Source organism: Narcine bancroftii, chromosome 5 (assembly GCF_036971445.1).
Source record: "Narcine bancroftii isolate sNarBan1 chromosome 5, sNarBan1.hap1, whole genome shotgun sequence".
NCBI lineage: Eukaryota > Metazoa > Chordata > Chondrichthyes > Torpediniformes > Narcinidae > Narcine > Narcine bancroftii.
Genome location: NC_091473.1, coordinates 190,622,656 through 190,639,067, shown reverse-complemented (window position 1 = coordinate 190,639,067; position 16,412 = coordinate 190,622,656). Strand labels below are relative to the sequence as shown.

Below are 16,412 nucleotides of genomic sequence, written 5' to 3'. Positions count from 1 at the left end.
GCAAAACATTGGGCTGTGTCAGATGACCTGGAGCAGTGTTCCGTCTGGTGGGGGTCATACCAGGAACCGTTCTTTCAACCCGACAGCGCCTCTACTTCCTCAGGAGTTTGCGGAGATTTGGTGCGACACCAGGAACCCTGGCAGATTTCTGCAGATGTGCTGACCTGGCCTGGTCTGGGGAAAGTAAAGGTAGTGGACACAGCCCAGGACATAGCGGGCAAAACCCTCCCCCACCATCATGAACGCTGCCATCTGAGGGGAGCAGCAATCATTAAGGGTCTGTCCCCATCACCCGCTCTGTTCTCGCTGCTGCCCTCAGGAGAAGGAGGTGTAGGCGCCACAGGACTCGCACCCACCAGGGTTCAGGAACAGCTGCTAGCCCCCCCCCCCCCCCCCCCAATCCCCTCCACCGTCAGCCTCCTCAACGACAAACTCCATCAGGGGCTCATTTAGGGACTATTTTGCACTTTAGTAATATTTTTCCCCCCTCTGTGTTGCAGTTTGCTTACAGTTAGTTCTTTGTCTACATTTAGCACCACTGTCTGGTACGGAGGTGCCAATTCTCAGGACAGAAAAAAGACGACAGAGTTGTGAACCATCAGGGTGCCGGTCTTCACCCCATCGAGGACATCTACAAGAAAGCAGCGACTATCCTCAAGGATCCCCCCCACCCCCCAAACCGTGGCCTCTTCACTCTGCTACCATCGGGAAGGAGGGACAAGAGCCTGAAGCCGAGCACAAGGACGGCTTCTTCCCATCCGCCATCAGATTCCTGTCTCTTTTTGCACTGATTTTTAAAAAAAATGTAATTTATAGCAATATTTGCACCTGTGATGCAAATTTTGTGACATCTTCATGGCAATTTTTAATTCTTCAAAGAAGTGGAGGGATGGGTCAGTCAGTCCACAGATGACATGAAGGTTGGAGGTGTTGTGGATGAAGGCTGTAATAGGTTACAACAGGACATAGACAGGATGGAGAGTTGGGCGGAGAAGTGGCAGACGGAGTTCAATCCAGATAGGTGTGAGGTGATGCATTTTGGAAGGTCAACCTTGAAGGCTGAGCACAGGGTTAATGGGTTCTTTACAGCTTGGATCTTGGGGTCTAAATCCATAGATAGGAGAGTTAAGAAGGCCCTGTGGGAAGCTGGGCTTCAGTAGTCGGAGGAATTGAGTTCAGGAGCCTTGAGGTCTATAAATCACTGGTGAGACCCCACACTTATTGTGTTCAGTTCTGGTCACCTCATTACAGGAAGGATGTGGATGGTATGCAGAAGAGATTCACCGGGATGCTGCCTGGATTGGAGAACGTGTCTTAGGAAGCTGGGGCTTTTCTCTTTAGCGACAAAGGGCATGGGATGACTTAGTAGAGATTATGAGGGGCCGAGACAGGGCGGGGAGCCAGTGCCTTATCCCAGTAAATACCAGAGGACATCTGAGGGGAGGAAGGTTTTGTTCCAGAGAGTAGAGCAGTGGTTCTCAACCATATTTTTTCCCCACTCACATACCACCTTAAGTAATCTATTACTAGCCACAGAGCACCTACGACATCCGGTGCCGGGACATCCTGTAAGGGATAACATAAGGTGGCATGTGAGTGGGGGAAAGGTTGAGAACCACCGGGTTAGCTCGTTGTGGAGTTTACAGGACACTGTTCCAGAATGTTCCACGAACCTGCTTGGGAGTAAAGCAGGAGGAGCTGTGGTCACGATCTCTACGGAGTTTGTGACACAGAGCCAGACACCAGGCTGAAGCGGATGACGCCAGGAGCCAGAAGCCCACACTCCTCCCCCCCCTCCGCCCTGAGGAGGAACCATCCACCCATCTCCACAGTCTCTGGCTGACCTCCCATGTTCTCGCCGCGGCAATTCCTGTCTCCTTGGTGATCGAATGGAGGTGACGCAAGGTTTCCGGTCAAGGAGCAGGTGCCGGGGAATCGACGGCTGGAGGTGAGGACAGGGAGTGCCAGTGTTGGCGCTGAGTGGTTGCAGCATGAAGGCAAGGAGGGTGGGGGCGCGAGTGTTTGCGAGCTGTTCTCCTGACTCATGTGTGTCAAGCCAGTTTCCCCCCCCCCCCACCCCCACCCTACCCCTCGTTCCAGGATGTACATTTCCAGCTCGTAAATATTCCCAGCTTCCTGGCCGTTGCCAGGAGACGGGACGGTTGCTCGGAAACATTATGTGGCCAGTATCTGGCTGGTTAGGAGTGTGGGGATGGGGGGGGTGGGGGGGGGGGGAAGAGAGAGAGAGAGAGAGAGAAAGGGGGAGAGAGGGAGGGGCGAGAGTGGGAAGGGGAGAGAAAGGATGGGAAACAGGGGGACAGGAGAGAGAGGGAGGGAGAGAAGGTGAGGGAAGGAGAGGGGAGAGAGAAGGAGAAAGGAGGGGAGGAGAGGGGAGGGAGAGGAGGGGAAGGGGAGGAAAGAGGGGGTGGAAAGGTGGGGAGAGAGGAGAGGGGGAAAAGAGAGGGGGAGAGAGGAGGGTGAGAGAGAGGAGGGTGAGAGATTGAGAGAGAAAGATAGGATGTCTGGGAGAGCAGTGAGGGGGACCTGAAGTGAGAAAGGAAAATAAGGGCAGGAATGAGAGTCGTGGGAATGAAAGGGGGCGAAGGATAGGGTACAAGAGGGTGAGAATGGGAGAGGGGAAAGGTGGTGCTGAGAGAGGGGTGAGGGTGAGAGAAAGGTGGGGCATGATGATGACAGAGAATGGAGTGAGGGAAGCACAGAGCAAGAAAGGAAATGGGGAGAGGGTAGGGAATGAGAGAAGGGGGAATGAGAGGGTGTGAGAAAGAAAAAGAGGGGGAGGGAGAGGGGAGACTTTTTCTTGTCACACCCAACCTCAATGCAAAAGACCTGCCGCCCCTCATTATTTTGCAAACCCCAGTCAAATCCCCCTCACTCTCTGACCCTTGACCGTAGGGACAACCACTGTAGATCAGGCCGATGACAACTGTGTCATGAGCAGTATTCCAACGGCTCGATGGAACGTGGAAGAGAGGGACTACCATCTCTGCCTCGTCATCACTGAGGCCAGGGATTTGGTCGCAGAACTTACGGGTGGTGGGGTGGGAGATGATCCACAGCATGAAATCCCTGGGGTTGGATCACCCTGTAGGTCAGAAACCACCCCAACTGTGAGCACAAAGATCCATGGAGGATTGCGAATGTGGCTCAGGTCATCACACCCCCTCCCCTCCATAAACCACGTCTACACCTCATCACACCCTCTCCCCTCCATCAACCCCGTTTACACCTCATCACACCCCTCCCCTCCCTCTACAACTCATCACACCACCTCCCCTCCATCGACTCCATCTTAACCTCATCACGCCCCCTCCCCTCCATCGACTCCATCTACACCTAACACCCCCTCCCCTCCATCAACCCCATCTACACCTCATCACACCCCTCCCCTCCACTCCACTCCACTGACCCCATCTACACTTCATCACACCCTCTCCCCTCCATCAACCCCCTCTACAACTCATCACACTCCCTCCCCTCCATCGACTCTATCTAAACCCACACCCCCTTCCCTCCATTGACCCCATCTACACCTCTCACACCCCATCCCCTCCATCGACTCCATCTACACCTCATCATATCCCCTCCATCGACTCCCTACACCTCACCACACCCTCCCTCCAATGACTCCATCTACACCTCACCACACCTCCTCCCCTCCATTGACTCCATTTACACCTCATCACACCACCTCCCCTCCATCGACTCCATCTTAACCTCATCACGCCCCCTCCCCTCCATCGACTCCATCGACACCTCATAACACCCCCTCCCCTCCATCAACCCCATCTACACCTCATCACATCCCTCCCCTCCATCAACCCCATCTATACTTCATCACGCCCCTCTCCTCCAATCACTGTCTTTACCTCATCACACCCCCTCCCCTCCATCCTAGCTCCCTGCAGGGATATGGATATGGATAGTGGGCATCGTGCCTCAAAGGATATTGAATTTAGTCAATATAGTGTCGAAATGTTCTACGTTCTACATGTACCCACAGTGTTGGGGCTGCCTATGTCCCATTGGCAGCTCATGCCTGCCCTCTGCTGGTTCACTGAATATCAGCAGAACCCAAAACCTTGTCAAAACCCATCTGGACCCTGACACCCTTTCCTATCTCTATCTAAACCCTCTGGTCCACTACACCTCTCCCTGTCTGTACAATCTACTCCAGTTCCAAACACCCCTCCCTGTCTCTATAACTCCCTCCTTGTCTCTGTAACCCCCTCTGGTCCCCTACACCCCTCCCTGTCTCTGTAAACCCCCTCCGGTCCCCTACACCCCTCCCTGTCTCTGTAATCCCCTCTGGCCCCCTACACCCCTCCCTGACTCTGTAATCCCCTCTGGTCCCCTACACTCCTCTCTATCTCTGTAACCCCCTCCGGTCCCCTACACCCCTCCCTGTCTCTGTAATCCCCTCTGGCCCCCTATACCCCTCCCTGTCTCTGGAAACCCCTCTGGTCCCCTACACCCTTCCCTGCCTCTGGAACCCCCTCCATCCCCTACCCCCCACCATGTCTGTAACCCCTTTTACTCAGCAATCCCAATTAATTGGGGTGTGACTGACCCGTGTTTGAAGCCAGGTCGGGTTGGGTCGTTCACACTGAATGAAGAAAAGACAAGTCAGTGCGACCTTTTACACAGGGACCCGGCATTCTGGTGCAAAAGGACCCGGGACCTGCAGCATTACAGCATCGGCGATCTGGGAAGGTGGGGAAGGCACGAAACACCTCGACTCTGATACTACCTACCTTGCCAAACAATTACCAGGATGAAAATGACCCGCCATCCTGCCTTCACACAGGTAAGTGAAGCAGTTAAAAGGTGTTTAAATCCTGCTTTTTAAGGGCAGTGTAAACAGGCCATCTGCAACCTCTTCTGATTCCAGTACACCAGATGGGGATGTGGGAGTGAGGGAATGATGGAAGGATCATGGGCAGGGGAGGGTGAAAAGGAATGATAGTGGGAGGGTGCAGGGAGAGAGAGGGAGGGAAGGTTGGGATCAGGATGGAGTGAGAGTTTGGTGCAAGGGCAGGACAGAGAGGGAGAAACAGCGGAGGGAACAGGGGCAAGGGAAGGAGGGAAAAGGGGTAAGGGGAGGGGAAGGGAGAAGGGCTGAGGGGGAGAAAGGGTGAAGGGATAGGGATGAGGGGGAAGGAGAAAGGGCAAGGGGAGAAGGGGTGAGCGGAGAGGAGAAGGGATGTGAGGGGAGGGAGGAGGCGAGGGAGAAGGGACGTGAGGGGAGGGAGAGGGGGCGTGAGGGGAGGGAGAAGGGGTGAGGATGCAGATTGAGGGTGGGGATAGGCGAGAGGAGGCCTGGAGAGACAGGGAGAGGGAGGATGTTAGGGGTGAGAGAGAAGGGGGAGAGGGAAGGGCAAGAGGCAGGGGGGATAAAATTGAGTGGGGAGGCCTCTGCAAAACCAGGCCACTGACTCTCATAGACAAACTAAACCCCATTTTATTGCTGCATTGTGATAAACTCCAGGCTCCAACCCAGTGCACCAGAAGCCCATCTCTTCCCCTCCGCCTCCCCCCCGACCACTTCCTGCCCAATCTGCTCTCTGACCCTTAGTTCTTTTTCTTCTTGGGGGCCTTGGTGATGGGTGGGGGCGGAGGAGCAACCTGGTAGAGTGCCATGGACAGGCGGTTGAGGTAGTAGAGGCTGACCATCGAGAAGATGAAGCTGTGGAGGTGGGGAGAGAGGAGAGTCAATGATCCAAGGCACCAGGCATGATCCCCGTCCCTTCCCCACTCCCACAATTTCTGCCTCGGGTCAAAGATCGGCACTCTCCCCCCCCCGCCACCCCCCCCCCCCCCGCCCACCTTCCTGACTCGCCAAGATGGCATTGCCAACAGTTCTGGTCACCCCATTGCAGACTGGGGCTTCAGAGAGCGGGCAGAAGAGACTCATGGGGATGGTGCAGGGATTCGAGGGTCTGAGCCACAGGAAGGGGTTGGACAGGACAAACCTGGGTTCTTATCTCTGGCAAACATGTAAAATCGCTGGAGAAACTTAGCCAGTCTCGCAGGCTCCAGGGAGGCCTGAACCCCTCGTCAGGGTATGAGCAGAAAGTAGGCAGGTGGCTGAACGAGAAGGGGGGAGGAGCACAGGCCAACAGCTGAGACCACTGGTGGACATGAGAGGACAGGTGAGAGTTGATCCGGGAGAGGCAGGGTGGCTGGAGGAAAGGATACAGAGGGATGGGGAAAGAGAAGGGCAGGTCTCCTTTCCTCCAGCTTCCTACCCCTTATCCCTCTCTTTCTTTTTCCCCCTCCCTTTCAAGCTCTGCATTAAGAAGATTAAAAAAATAAGCAACAGGAGCAGGGGTCGGCCATTTGGCCCATCGGGCCTACCCCGCCATTCAATGAGATCAGGGCTGATCTGATGATCGGCTCATCTCCACCCACCTGCCTTTTCCCCATATCCCTTAATTCCCCTACAATGTCATAATCTACCCAACCTTGTCTTAAATATATTTTTCACCTCCACTGCTTCAACAGGCAGCGAATTCCACAGATTCCCCACTCTCTGGGGAAAAGCAGTTCCTCCTCATCTCTGTCCTAAATCTACTCCCCCGGATCTTGACACTATGTCCCCTCATTCTGGTTTCCCCCACCAATGGGAACAACTTACCGACCTCTATCTTATCTATGTCTTTCATAATTTTATACATTTCTATAAGATCCCTTCTCATTCTTCTAAATTCCAGCAAGAACAGTCCCAGACGACACAGTCTCTCCTTATAGGCCAACCCCCCCCACCCCCCGCCCCATTCCTGGAATCTACCTGGTGAATTTAGAAGAATGAGAAGGGATCTTATAGAAATGTATAAAATTATGAAAGACATAGATAAGATAGAGGTCGGTAAGTTGTTCCCATTGGTGGGGGAAACCAGAACGAGGGGACATAGTGTCAAGATCCGGGGGAGTAGATTTAGGACAGAGATGAGGAGGAACTGCTTTTCCCCAGAGAGTGGGGAATCTGTGGAATTCGCTGCCTGTTGAAGCAGTGGAGGTGAAAAATATATTTAAGACAAGGTTGGGTAGATTATGACATTGTAGGGGAATTAAGGGATATGGGGAAAAGGCAGGTGGGTGGAGATGAGCCGATTATCAGATCAGCCCTGATCTCATTGAATGGCGGGGTAGGCCCGATGGGCCAAATGGCCGACCCCTGCTCCTGTTGCTTATTTTTTAAATCTTCTTAATGCAGAGCTTGAAAGGGAGGGGGAAAAAGAAAGAGAGGGATAAGGGGTAGGAAGCTGGAGGAAAGGAGACCTGCCCTTCTCTGCACCGCCTCCATCCTTTCTCAAGTAAGGAGACCAGAACTGCATGCAGTTCTCCAGATGCGGCCTCACTAGGACCTTGTACAGTTCTGGCATAATCTCCCTGCTCCTAAATTCAATCCCTCTCGCATTGAAGGCCCACATTCTATTTGCCTTCTTGATCACCTGCCGCACCTGCAAACCAACCTTTTGCGATTCATGCATGAGCCCTCCCAAGTCCTTCTGCATGGCAGCACGGCTGCGATCACTTGCCATTTAAATAATCATCTGATCTTCTATTTTCCCTTCCAAAGTGGATAATATTGTTCTCCATCTGCCAGACCCTTGCCCTCTCACTTAACCTGTCTATATCCCTCTGCAGACTCTCCATATCCTCTGCACAGCCGGCCCCCCCCACCCCCCCAGCCCGATCAGTTCTCACCATTCCTCTTCAGCCATCCTCTCCATGTTCTTGGCTGTTGGCCTGTGCTCCTCCCTCCTGCCTCCTCTTCCCACCTCCCCCTGCCTTCTTTCTGCTAAGACCTTGACGAAGGGCTCAGGCCCGAAACGCTGTTTACACATCTTTGCCTTTGCCTCATGTGGACGCTGCGAGACTGCGAGACTCCAGCACTTTTTGTCCATTTGCTGCAATCTCACTGTCTGCAGACGTTCCTGTCTCACTTGTTATCCCTGGAACGACTGATGCTTCGGAAAGAGATTTCCTGGGATGCCGTTGGGATTAGAGGGTCTGGGTTATGGGGAGAGGTTGGACAAACTTGTGTTGTTTTCTCTGGAGTGTTGGACACATCTGACAAGCTACAGGAGGCAGTTACCAGGATGTGGACCGGATTAGAGGGTATGAGCTCAGGGGAAAGGTTCATACAGACTTGGGGTGTCAGAGGCTAAGGGGAAATCTGGAGGCTTATACAGTTGTGAGAGAAATTGACAGTCCCAATCTGTGCCCCAGGGTTAAAATCTCACACACTGTGGAGGACATATTTCAGGTCAGTTAAGGGAGATGTGGGGGGCAAGAACTTTTTTTATATACAGTAAAGCCCCTGGTATCTGCAATTCAAGCAACCGGAAGCTTCAAGCAACCAACAAAACAAAGAAAATAATTTTTAAAAATTAAAATAAATAAGAATAAAATGACAAGTTTTAAAAAATACATGTTTGTAAATGTTCTATGAAGTAACACATAAACCTTTGAAGATGGGAGCAAATATCCAGCCAGCGGAGGGAGGGCCTTGGTCGGGCTTTGTTTGTAGCAGCTGTTTGAATAAAGGTGTGTGAAACACCAATGTCATCGCCCAGGATGGTCGATGCCGATCGTGTTGGGGCGACTCTTAAAGAGTCTCCTTATCCCTGCTTAGTAAGAGTCGCCCCGGTCAGAGGCTTTATCTGTCAACTTGAGGAAGGGGGGGTGGAAGTAATTATCTGTAATGTTATTGTTCGTCTTTTGGAGGGGGAGGAACCTGGAGATGCAGCGACAGTTAAACATTTTCAAAGAATGTGACTGAAAATAAAGTAAACTGCTTTCGGTACGACCCCAATGGGCCGAAGTCAGATTATCCAAAATCCTCATTTCCCTAAAAGTTCTCCATCCCGGAAGTGACATCTGTTCAGCTCTGAAGATTTTTTCGGATAATTGAGGATTTCAGAAAGTTCAGAAATCCTCATTTATCCAAAAAATTTCGAAGCCGAAATGACATAATTTCACCTCTGAAAATTTTCAGATAAATGAGGATATTCGAAACAATTAGTAATTCTCAGTTATCCAAAATTTTCTCCACGCCGAACTGATGTCACAGGTTGAAAATGTTTTGGATAAATTTTCTTATTTATCTTATTTTGTTCAGGTTGTTTATAGTGAGAATTAAACATTTAAAAAGTCTTCCCTTGTTGTTTAAACGCTGTTATAAATGATTTGCTGTTGCTACTGGGCTGTTTTTAAAAAATGACCAACTCTCTGAAAATATCGTTTATCCGAAATAGGCCCGGTCCTGACCATCTTGGATAATTGGAGATGTACTGTATATTCATGCATGTGAAGTTTGTTTAGTGTAAGCACAGTATAGTATTTTTGTCTTTTAAACTGTTTATTCTTAATGCATGTATTAGTTAGGCATTGTAAGACCAAGTCACAAGCAACTGGAAAATACACTTATCCGGCATCAGCCAATCCCCGTTAGTGGCAGATACGTTTTTACTGTATATTGGGAGTGGTGGGTGCCAAGAATGGTCTGCCAGAGATGGAAGCAGATGCAACAGTTCTGTTTGAGGGGCTTCTGGACAGACCTGTGGAATATGAAGGGAATGGAGGGAGATGGATCATGTGCAAGGGATGGGCCAGTCCACTACGTGTGGGATTTCTCTGCCACAGATTAACACGCAGGTATACTTGCCAGGTGGTGACGCAGACACGGTGGATCAATGCAGAGGCGAAAAGGGACAACAGCAGGCACAAGGTGACTGAAGGGAAGAGAGGCTCCCAATTAATCAGAACGCTGGCATCCAAACCCCTTGGAGATGATTACACATCCCATAAATACTGACACACTCCCCAGGACCCCCAGTGAACACTGACACACTCCCCAAGACCCCCAGTAAACACCGATGCTCCCCGGAACCCCCAGTGAAAACCGACGCACTCCCAGGGACCCCTCAGTTAACACCAACACACTTAATGGGATCCCCAGTAAATACTGGCACACTCCCTGGGACCCCCAGTAAACACTGACACACTCCCCGGGACTCCCAGTAAACACCCACATACTCCCAGGGACCCCCAGTAAATACTGACACACTCCCAGGGCCCCCCCCCAGTAAACAGTGAAACTCCCTGGGACCCCCAGTAAACTCCATCACACTCCCCAGGACCCCAGTAAACAGTGGCATGCTCCCCAAGATCATCAGTAAACATTGACACATCCCCTAGGACCCACAGTAAATACCAACACGCTCCCCGGGACCCCCTGTACACACTGATACGCTCTCTGAATCACACTGTAAACCGACTCACTCTCTGGGAACCTCTATAAGCTCCATCATTCACCCTAGGACCCCCTGTAAACACTGACACACTCCCTGGGACCCCTCTGTAAACACTGACAGTCTCCCTGTGACCCCCTGTAAACCTTGACACATTCCCTGGATCCCCTGGGTACACTAACACACAACTGATCAAACCATGGAAATACTTCATGCATCCCAGGCCCATTCCTGCAGGAATATCTCTGATGCCGGGGGTGAGGGGAGAGGGATTGAAACCCTGCCCCTTTCCAGAACTACTTTGGAACAGTCCCACATAACTAATGCCTACATAATTGAGACTTACTTTCCGGGAATATCTTTGCCTGGAATCCTTTGCCAAACACCACACTCTCCAAGTTGTTGAAGGCCTGTGTCAGGGGAGTTAAGGCTATGGACGTGCTGGGTTCTCCCATTCACCCATTCCCAGTCCCATCAACACCACTCCCTGCATCCAACTGAAATACTAACACCAACTCAATGCCCCCACAGAGCAAGGAAACAGGCCCTTGAGCCCAACTTGCCCAAAATGTCCCCCCTACACTAGTCTCACCTGCCTATGTTTGACCCCATATCCCTCTAAACCCGTCCTATCCATAGATCCATCCAAATGTCCCACCCACACTGGTCCCTCCTGCCTACGTCCCTCTAAACCCATCTTATCCATGGACCCATTCAAATGTCCCTCCTACACTGGTTCCACCTGCCCACGTCCCTCTAAACCCATCTTATCCATGGACCTATTCAAATGTCCCATTCACACTGGTCCCACCTGCCCATATCCCTCTAAACCCATCCTATCCATGGAACTGTCCAAATATCCCACCCACACTGGTCCCACCTCCCCACATCCCTCGAAACCCGTCCAATCCATGGATCCGTCCAAGTGTTCCACCCACACTGGTCCCTCCTGCCCACATCCCTCTAAATCCGGCCTATCCATGGAACTGTCCAAATGTCCCACCTCCCCACATCCCTCTAAACCCATCTTATCCATGGACCTATTCAAATGTCCCTCCCACCCTGATCCCACCTGCCCACAACCCTCTAAACCCATCCTATCCATGGATCATTCCAAATGTTTCTTAAACTTTGCAGTAGGGCCTGCCTCAAACTCCTCCTCCAGCAGACTGTGTGTAAAAAAAAATTACCCCTCAGATTCCTGTTAAGACTTCCCCCACCCCTCATCTTAAAACCTATATCCTCTAGTTACCAAGTCCCTTGCTCTTGGAAAAAGACTCTGTAGGTTTTATTAATTTCAGAGAAACAGGATGGTGTAACAGAGTTCTGTGTTGTGTATTGGCCTATGATGTGTTGTGTGGTTTTATGTTTAAAAAATGACAGTTTGCCATAGAGAGCCAAGGTGAAGGTGGACTGCTGAGAGTGTGGGAGACGGACTGAGCATGTGCAAAAATGGACTTGGACGATAAACCACCACAGAGTGGTGCTGTGGAATGGAAGGAGGCCCAGAGCATGAGTCATGGTCTGGAGGACAGTTTAGAATGTTGGGATTCCAATATAAGGGATGAACATTCCGAAGGCAGCCAAAAGGATCTGGACCAGGCCAGTGGTTCCTCTCTCTCTGCAGCAACACAAGACAACTTCGAATTTTGTGCTCTCTTTCTCTCTCTCTCTCTCTCAAAGATCTTTTGGCTTCAGTTTACCAAACAAACTGAATTTTGTTTATGATCTTTGCTTCGTTTGAGATCGAAGTTTTGTGAGTTTTGTGTTTGTTTTGAGTCTAAGTTTTTCTGTGAGCTGATTGGAAATATAACTTAGACTTTAATTACATATATTTAGGCTGGGGAATGTATTAGTTTTTTCAGTTATAGAGATTTGCATAGTAACCAGTGGGCATTGTTATAAAAGGGGGGATTTTGAATTAAAGTTTGAAGGTGAAATTTTTGTTAATAAAGTAATTGTTCATCTTTACCCCCCTGTGTGATATGCCTTCTTTGTGGTTGCTGGTTTGATCTTGTAACAATGGCAACAGGCCCTTCCGGCCTACGAACCTTCACTTCCCATCCAGGTGGCCAATTAACCTGCGCCTTTGGAAGTGGGAGGAAACCAGAGCACCCTGAGGACTCTCGTGTGGGTCACGGGAAGAACCAGAGTGCGTCGGTTTCGATCCTGGGTTGCTGCTGCCATAGCAACATTGTGCTGACGGCCATGCTAATTGAGCCACTCCCGATCTATTCCTGTACACCTCTAGATCACCCCTTCATCCTCCTGCGCTCCAAGAAATGAAGCCCCAGCCTGCTCATCATCTCCCTGTAGCTCAGGCCCCCAAGTCCCGACGTACCCTCGTCAATCTTCCCTACACCTTCTCCAGCTCAATGACGTCTTTCCTGCATGGTGGCCAAAACTCCAGGTCTTCACCCTGTGTGCATTAGGGGGGTGGGGGGGGGGGGTAAGGGGTGGAGTATCTCAGCATATCCCAGTGGATGGGAATGCCAGGAGTGTCGGACAGAAGCAGGAGATTGACCCAGCCAATCTGGGGTGCCCCTCCCAAAACAAAATGGTGAAAGTTGGGGAGGGCGTCGATCGCCAGTGGCTGGAGGAGGAGAGAGAAACGGCGAGGGAGGGTGAAGGGGTATGGGGATGAGGGAGAAGGGGCATGGGGATGAGGGAGGTGAGGTGATGAGGGAAAAGGGGTGGAGGGAGAAGTGCTGTGAGAAGGGGCAAGGGGAGAAGGGGATAGGCAGAAGGGGAGAAAGAATGGGGCAAGGGGGAGTAAGATGGGGCAAGGGGAGGGAAATGGGGTGTGAGAAGGGGCGAGGGGGAGTGAGAAGGGGCAAGGGGGAGTGAGAAGGGGCAAGGGGGAGTGAGAAGGGGCAAGGGGGAGTGAGAAGGGGCAAGGGGGAGTGAGAAGGGGTGAGAGGAGAGGAGAGGGAGAAGGGGCAAGGGGAGGGAAATGGGGTGTGAGAGGGAGAAGGGGGTGTGAGAAGGGATGAGGGGGAGTGAGAAGGGATGAGGGGGAGTGAGAAGGGGCAAGGAGAGAGAGAAGGGGAGAGGTGAGGGGAAGGGAGAAGGGGCGAGGGGAGAGAGAAAGGGCAAGGGAGTAAGAAGGGAACGAGAGATAGAAGTAACGAGGAGAGGGAACAAGAGGAGAGGTAGAAGCGATGAGGAGAGGGAAAAGGGGCAAGGGGGGGAGGATAGAGAAGTGGCGAGGACGAGAGGCAGAAGAACCCTGTGAGGGAGTGGATTGCTCAATCTCACCGCTGCCACAGACAAGCATGCATGTGGAGGAGAGGGGAGGTTCCCATTCCCCCTACTCCTTTCATTTTAGCCAAGGATACAGTCAGAGAGATGATGAAGAGAATGGATCCGAGGAATCCTCCCAGTATGGTCAGCCACTCGGAGGAGGCGAGCTGCCGGCTGTACATCTGCATCCCAGTGAAGAGCAGGAGGGTGATCAAGGAGGAGAGCAGGAGTGAGGAGCCGGTGCTGACGGCTGTAAGGCAAAGCAAAGGGGGTTAATGTACCCGCTACACATCAACAACTCTGTAGTGGAGAGAGTGGGGAGCACTAAGTTCCTTGGAGTTTCCTTAACTAGTGACCTATCGTGGACACTCAACATATCCTCACTTATCAGGAAGGCACAACAGTGACTACACTTCCTGAGAAGACTGTGGGCAAGGCTACCGGCCACCATCATGTCAACCTTCTACAGGAGCTCTATTGAGAGCGTCCTGGCCGGCTGCAGCACAGTGTGGGTGGGGATGCTGCAGAGATGGATCAGAGGTCAATCCACAGGACCATAAGAGGGGCAGAGAAGATCACTGGAGTCTCTCTCCCCCCCCCCCTCCCCACTGATGTGATCTACTGGGATAGTTGTCTGAAGAGGGTGCGCAAAATTGTTGAGGACCCCTTCCATCCCGCACATAGCATCTTTCAGCTGGAAAGAGATCCAGGAATATCAGAGACAGCACCACCAGGCTGAGGAACAGCTTTTTCCCCATGGCCAGTGAGAATGCTGAACAACCAAGGGAACTGTTCACACAATCCCTCCGAGATACTCATCTTCATGAAACAGTATTTATTTTCTTGTACTGATGCATATTTGTCCTGCGATATTTACTGTTTGCTCATATGTGCATTATGTCTGGTTGTGTGTCTGCATGTTTTTCACTGAGGACCGGAGAACCCTGTTTCATCGGGCTGTACTTGTGCAGTCGGATGACAATACACTTGACTTGAACTGGAGGGGATGAGTAAGAGGATTAAAAGGAACATTCGGGGGGACCTCTTCACATGGGTGTGAACCGATTGAGTCGTCTGGGACTGTACTTGCTGGAATTTAGAAGAATGAGAAACATAAAATTTTGAAAGGCATAGATAGGTAAGTTGTTTCCATTGGTGGCAGAGACCAGAACTAGGGGACATACCCTCAAGATTCAGGGGAGTAGATTTAGGACGGAGATGAGGAGGAACTGCTTTTCCAAGAGGGTGGGGAATCTGTGGAATTTGCTGCCCACTGAAGCAGTGGAGGAGATCTCGATAAATATATTTAAGACAAGGTTGAACAGATTTTTACATAGTTGGGGAATTAAGGGATATGGGGAAAAGGCAGGTCAGTGGAGACGAGCTGATCATTAGATCAGCCATGATATTGAATGGCGGGGCAGGCTTGACGGGCCATATGGCCGACTCTTGCTCCTGTCCAAGGAAAGTTGTGGTGTGGAGTGCAGTGTTACAGAGAGATCAGTTGGGCCTGAGCAAGGGCAACATTGTTTTACTGGAGTGGGGTTCATTCAAGAGCCTGATAACAGCTGGAAAGAAACTGTCCAAATGTTCTGGTCCTGCCCCTCCCTGGACCCACCCCCCTCACTGGCCCCACCCCTTCCCTCTCCCTGGCCATGCCCCTTTCCTTGATAGCCCTTCCCCTTCCCCCTCCCCCACTCTGGACCCTCTCCTCTCTCCACCATGGCCACCACTCTTCTCCTCCCCTCCCTAGCCTCTCACATCCCTTGCCACACCCCTTCTATCCCCTCCCCTCCCCTCCCCCTAGCACAGCCCTGGCCCCAACCCCTTCACGCCCCTCCATGGACACACCCCCCTCACTGGCCTCGCTCCTTCCCTCTCCCTGGCCCTGCCCCTTTCGTTGATGACCCCTCCCCTTTCCTTGCCCCTCCCCATTCTGGACCCTCCCCTTTCCCTTGCCCCTCCTTCCACCCTGGCCACCACTCTACTCCTCCCCGCCCTGGTCTCTCCCATCCCTTGCCCCACCCCATCTATCCCCTCCCCTCCCCGAGCACCGCCTTGGTCCCGCCCCTCCCTAGCCCCGCTCCTAAGGCCACTAAGGCGACCCTTGACCCAGCGCCGCCTACCCGTTACCGGTCCCAACCCTCCCTCCCTCCCCTCATCATATCACCGACCCTAGCCTCGCCCTCAAGGCCTCCTCTCTTAGGCCCGGCTGTCCCCCCCCACACAACGAACCGCAGCCGCCGGCCCGCACTCACCCATCACGTCGCTCGGGCCGGGCGGGAGTGAAGCGCCTTCGTGACACACTGCGCCACGTCGCCGTCGGGACGCCTCGCCGAAAGGCGCATGCGCCGCCCTTCTGGCGACTGAGCTCGCATGCGCAGGGAATGGCCGCCGCCGTCATCTTGGTGAAGGACGCCGTGTCCGCCATCTTGGTAAAGGAAGGATGCATTGACAGACCATGGTGTTCACATCGCCTTCTGGACCTTGGACCATCTGCAGCAGGGATAAGAAGAAAGATTGGGGAAGGCCCACCTGGTTTCAGACCTCACATGCCATGGCCCACAAGCAATATTTTCAAGTCAAAGGCAAACTCTGTAAGAAAACATCTTTATCCAATTTTATTTAATATTTCGAAAGAACAAAAAAATTCTGCCAGCTGAACATAAAAACTCCCAAACAAAATTAAAGCTCAAGCTTCTTTAATAAGATAAAAACACAAGGCTGGAGAGACTCAGCAGATCAAGTATACTTTATATAGCAAAGATAAAGATACATGTGAGAAACAGAAGTACCTTCACAGAATTTGCTCGAGACAAAAATTAAGAACAAAGAACTTTTACTATACTATTACAACAATGAAAAGTTGGGTGCTTCCCCTTACCCTGGGAA

The 16,412-nt window shown here is 51.8% G+C and overlaps 1 protein-coding gene and 1 long non-coding RNA gene across 2 annotated transcripts; one reads left to right on the top strand and one right to left on the bottom strand.

Annotated features, from left to right (window-relative positions):
• The first annotated feature begins 1,201 nt into the window (after positions 1-1,201).
• Positions 1,202-12,235, top strand: LOC138764438 (uncharacterized). Its single transcript, XR_011358161.1, has 3 exons — positions 1,202-1,948; positions 4,666-4,825; positions 11,661-12,235. It is a non-coding gene; the product is annotated as an uncharacterized lncRNA (long non-coding RNA).
• krtcap2 (keratinocyte associated protein 2) lies at positions 5,462-15,863 on the bottom strand. Its single transcript, XM_069940361.1, has 5 exons — positions 15,779-15,863; positions 13,616-13,770; positions 10,624-10,687; positions 9,692-9,758; positions 5,462-5,704 (listed from the first exon to the last, which is right to left on the bottom strand). The coding sequence occupies exons 1-5, from the start codon at positions 15,780-15,782 to the stop codon at positions 5,590-5,592; spliced, it is 405 nt and encodes a 134-aa protein (XP_069796462.1). The 5' UTR covers positions 15,783-15,863; the 3' UTR covers positions 5,462-5,589.
• Positions 15,864-16,412: the final 549 nt, after the last annotated feature.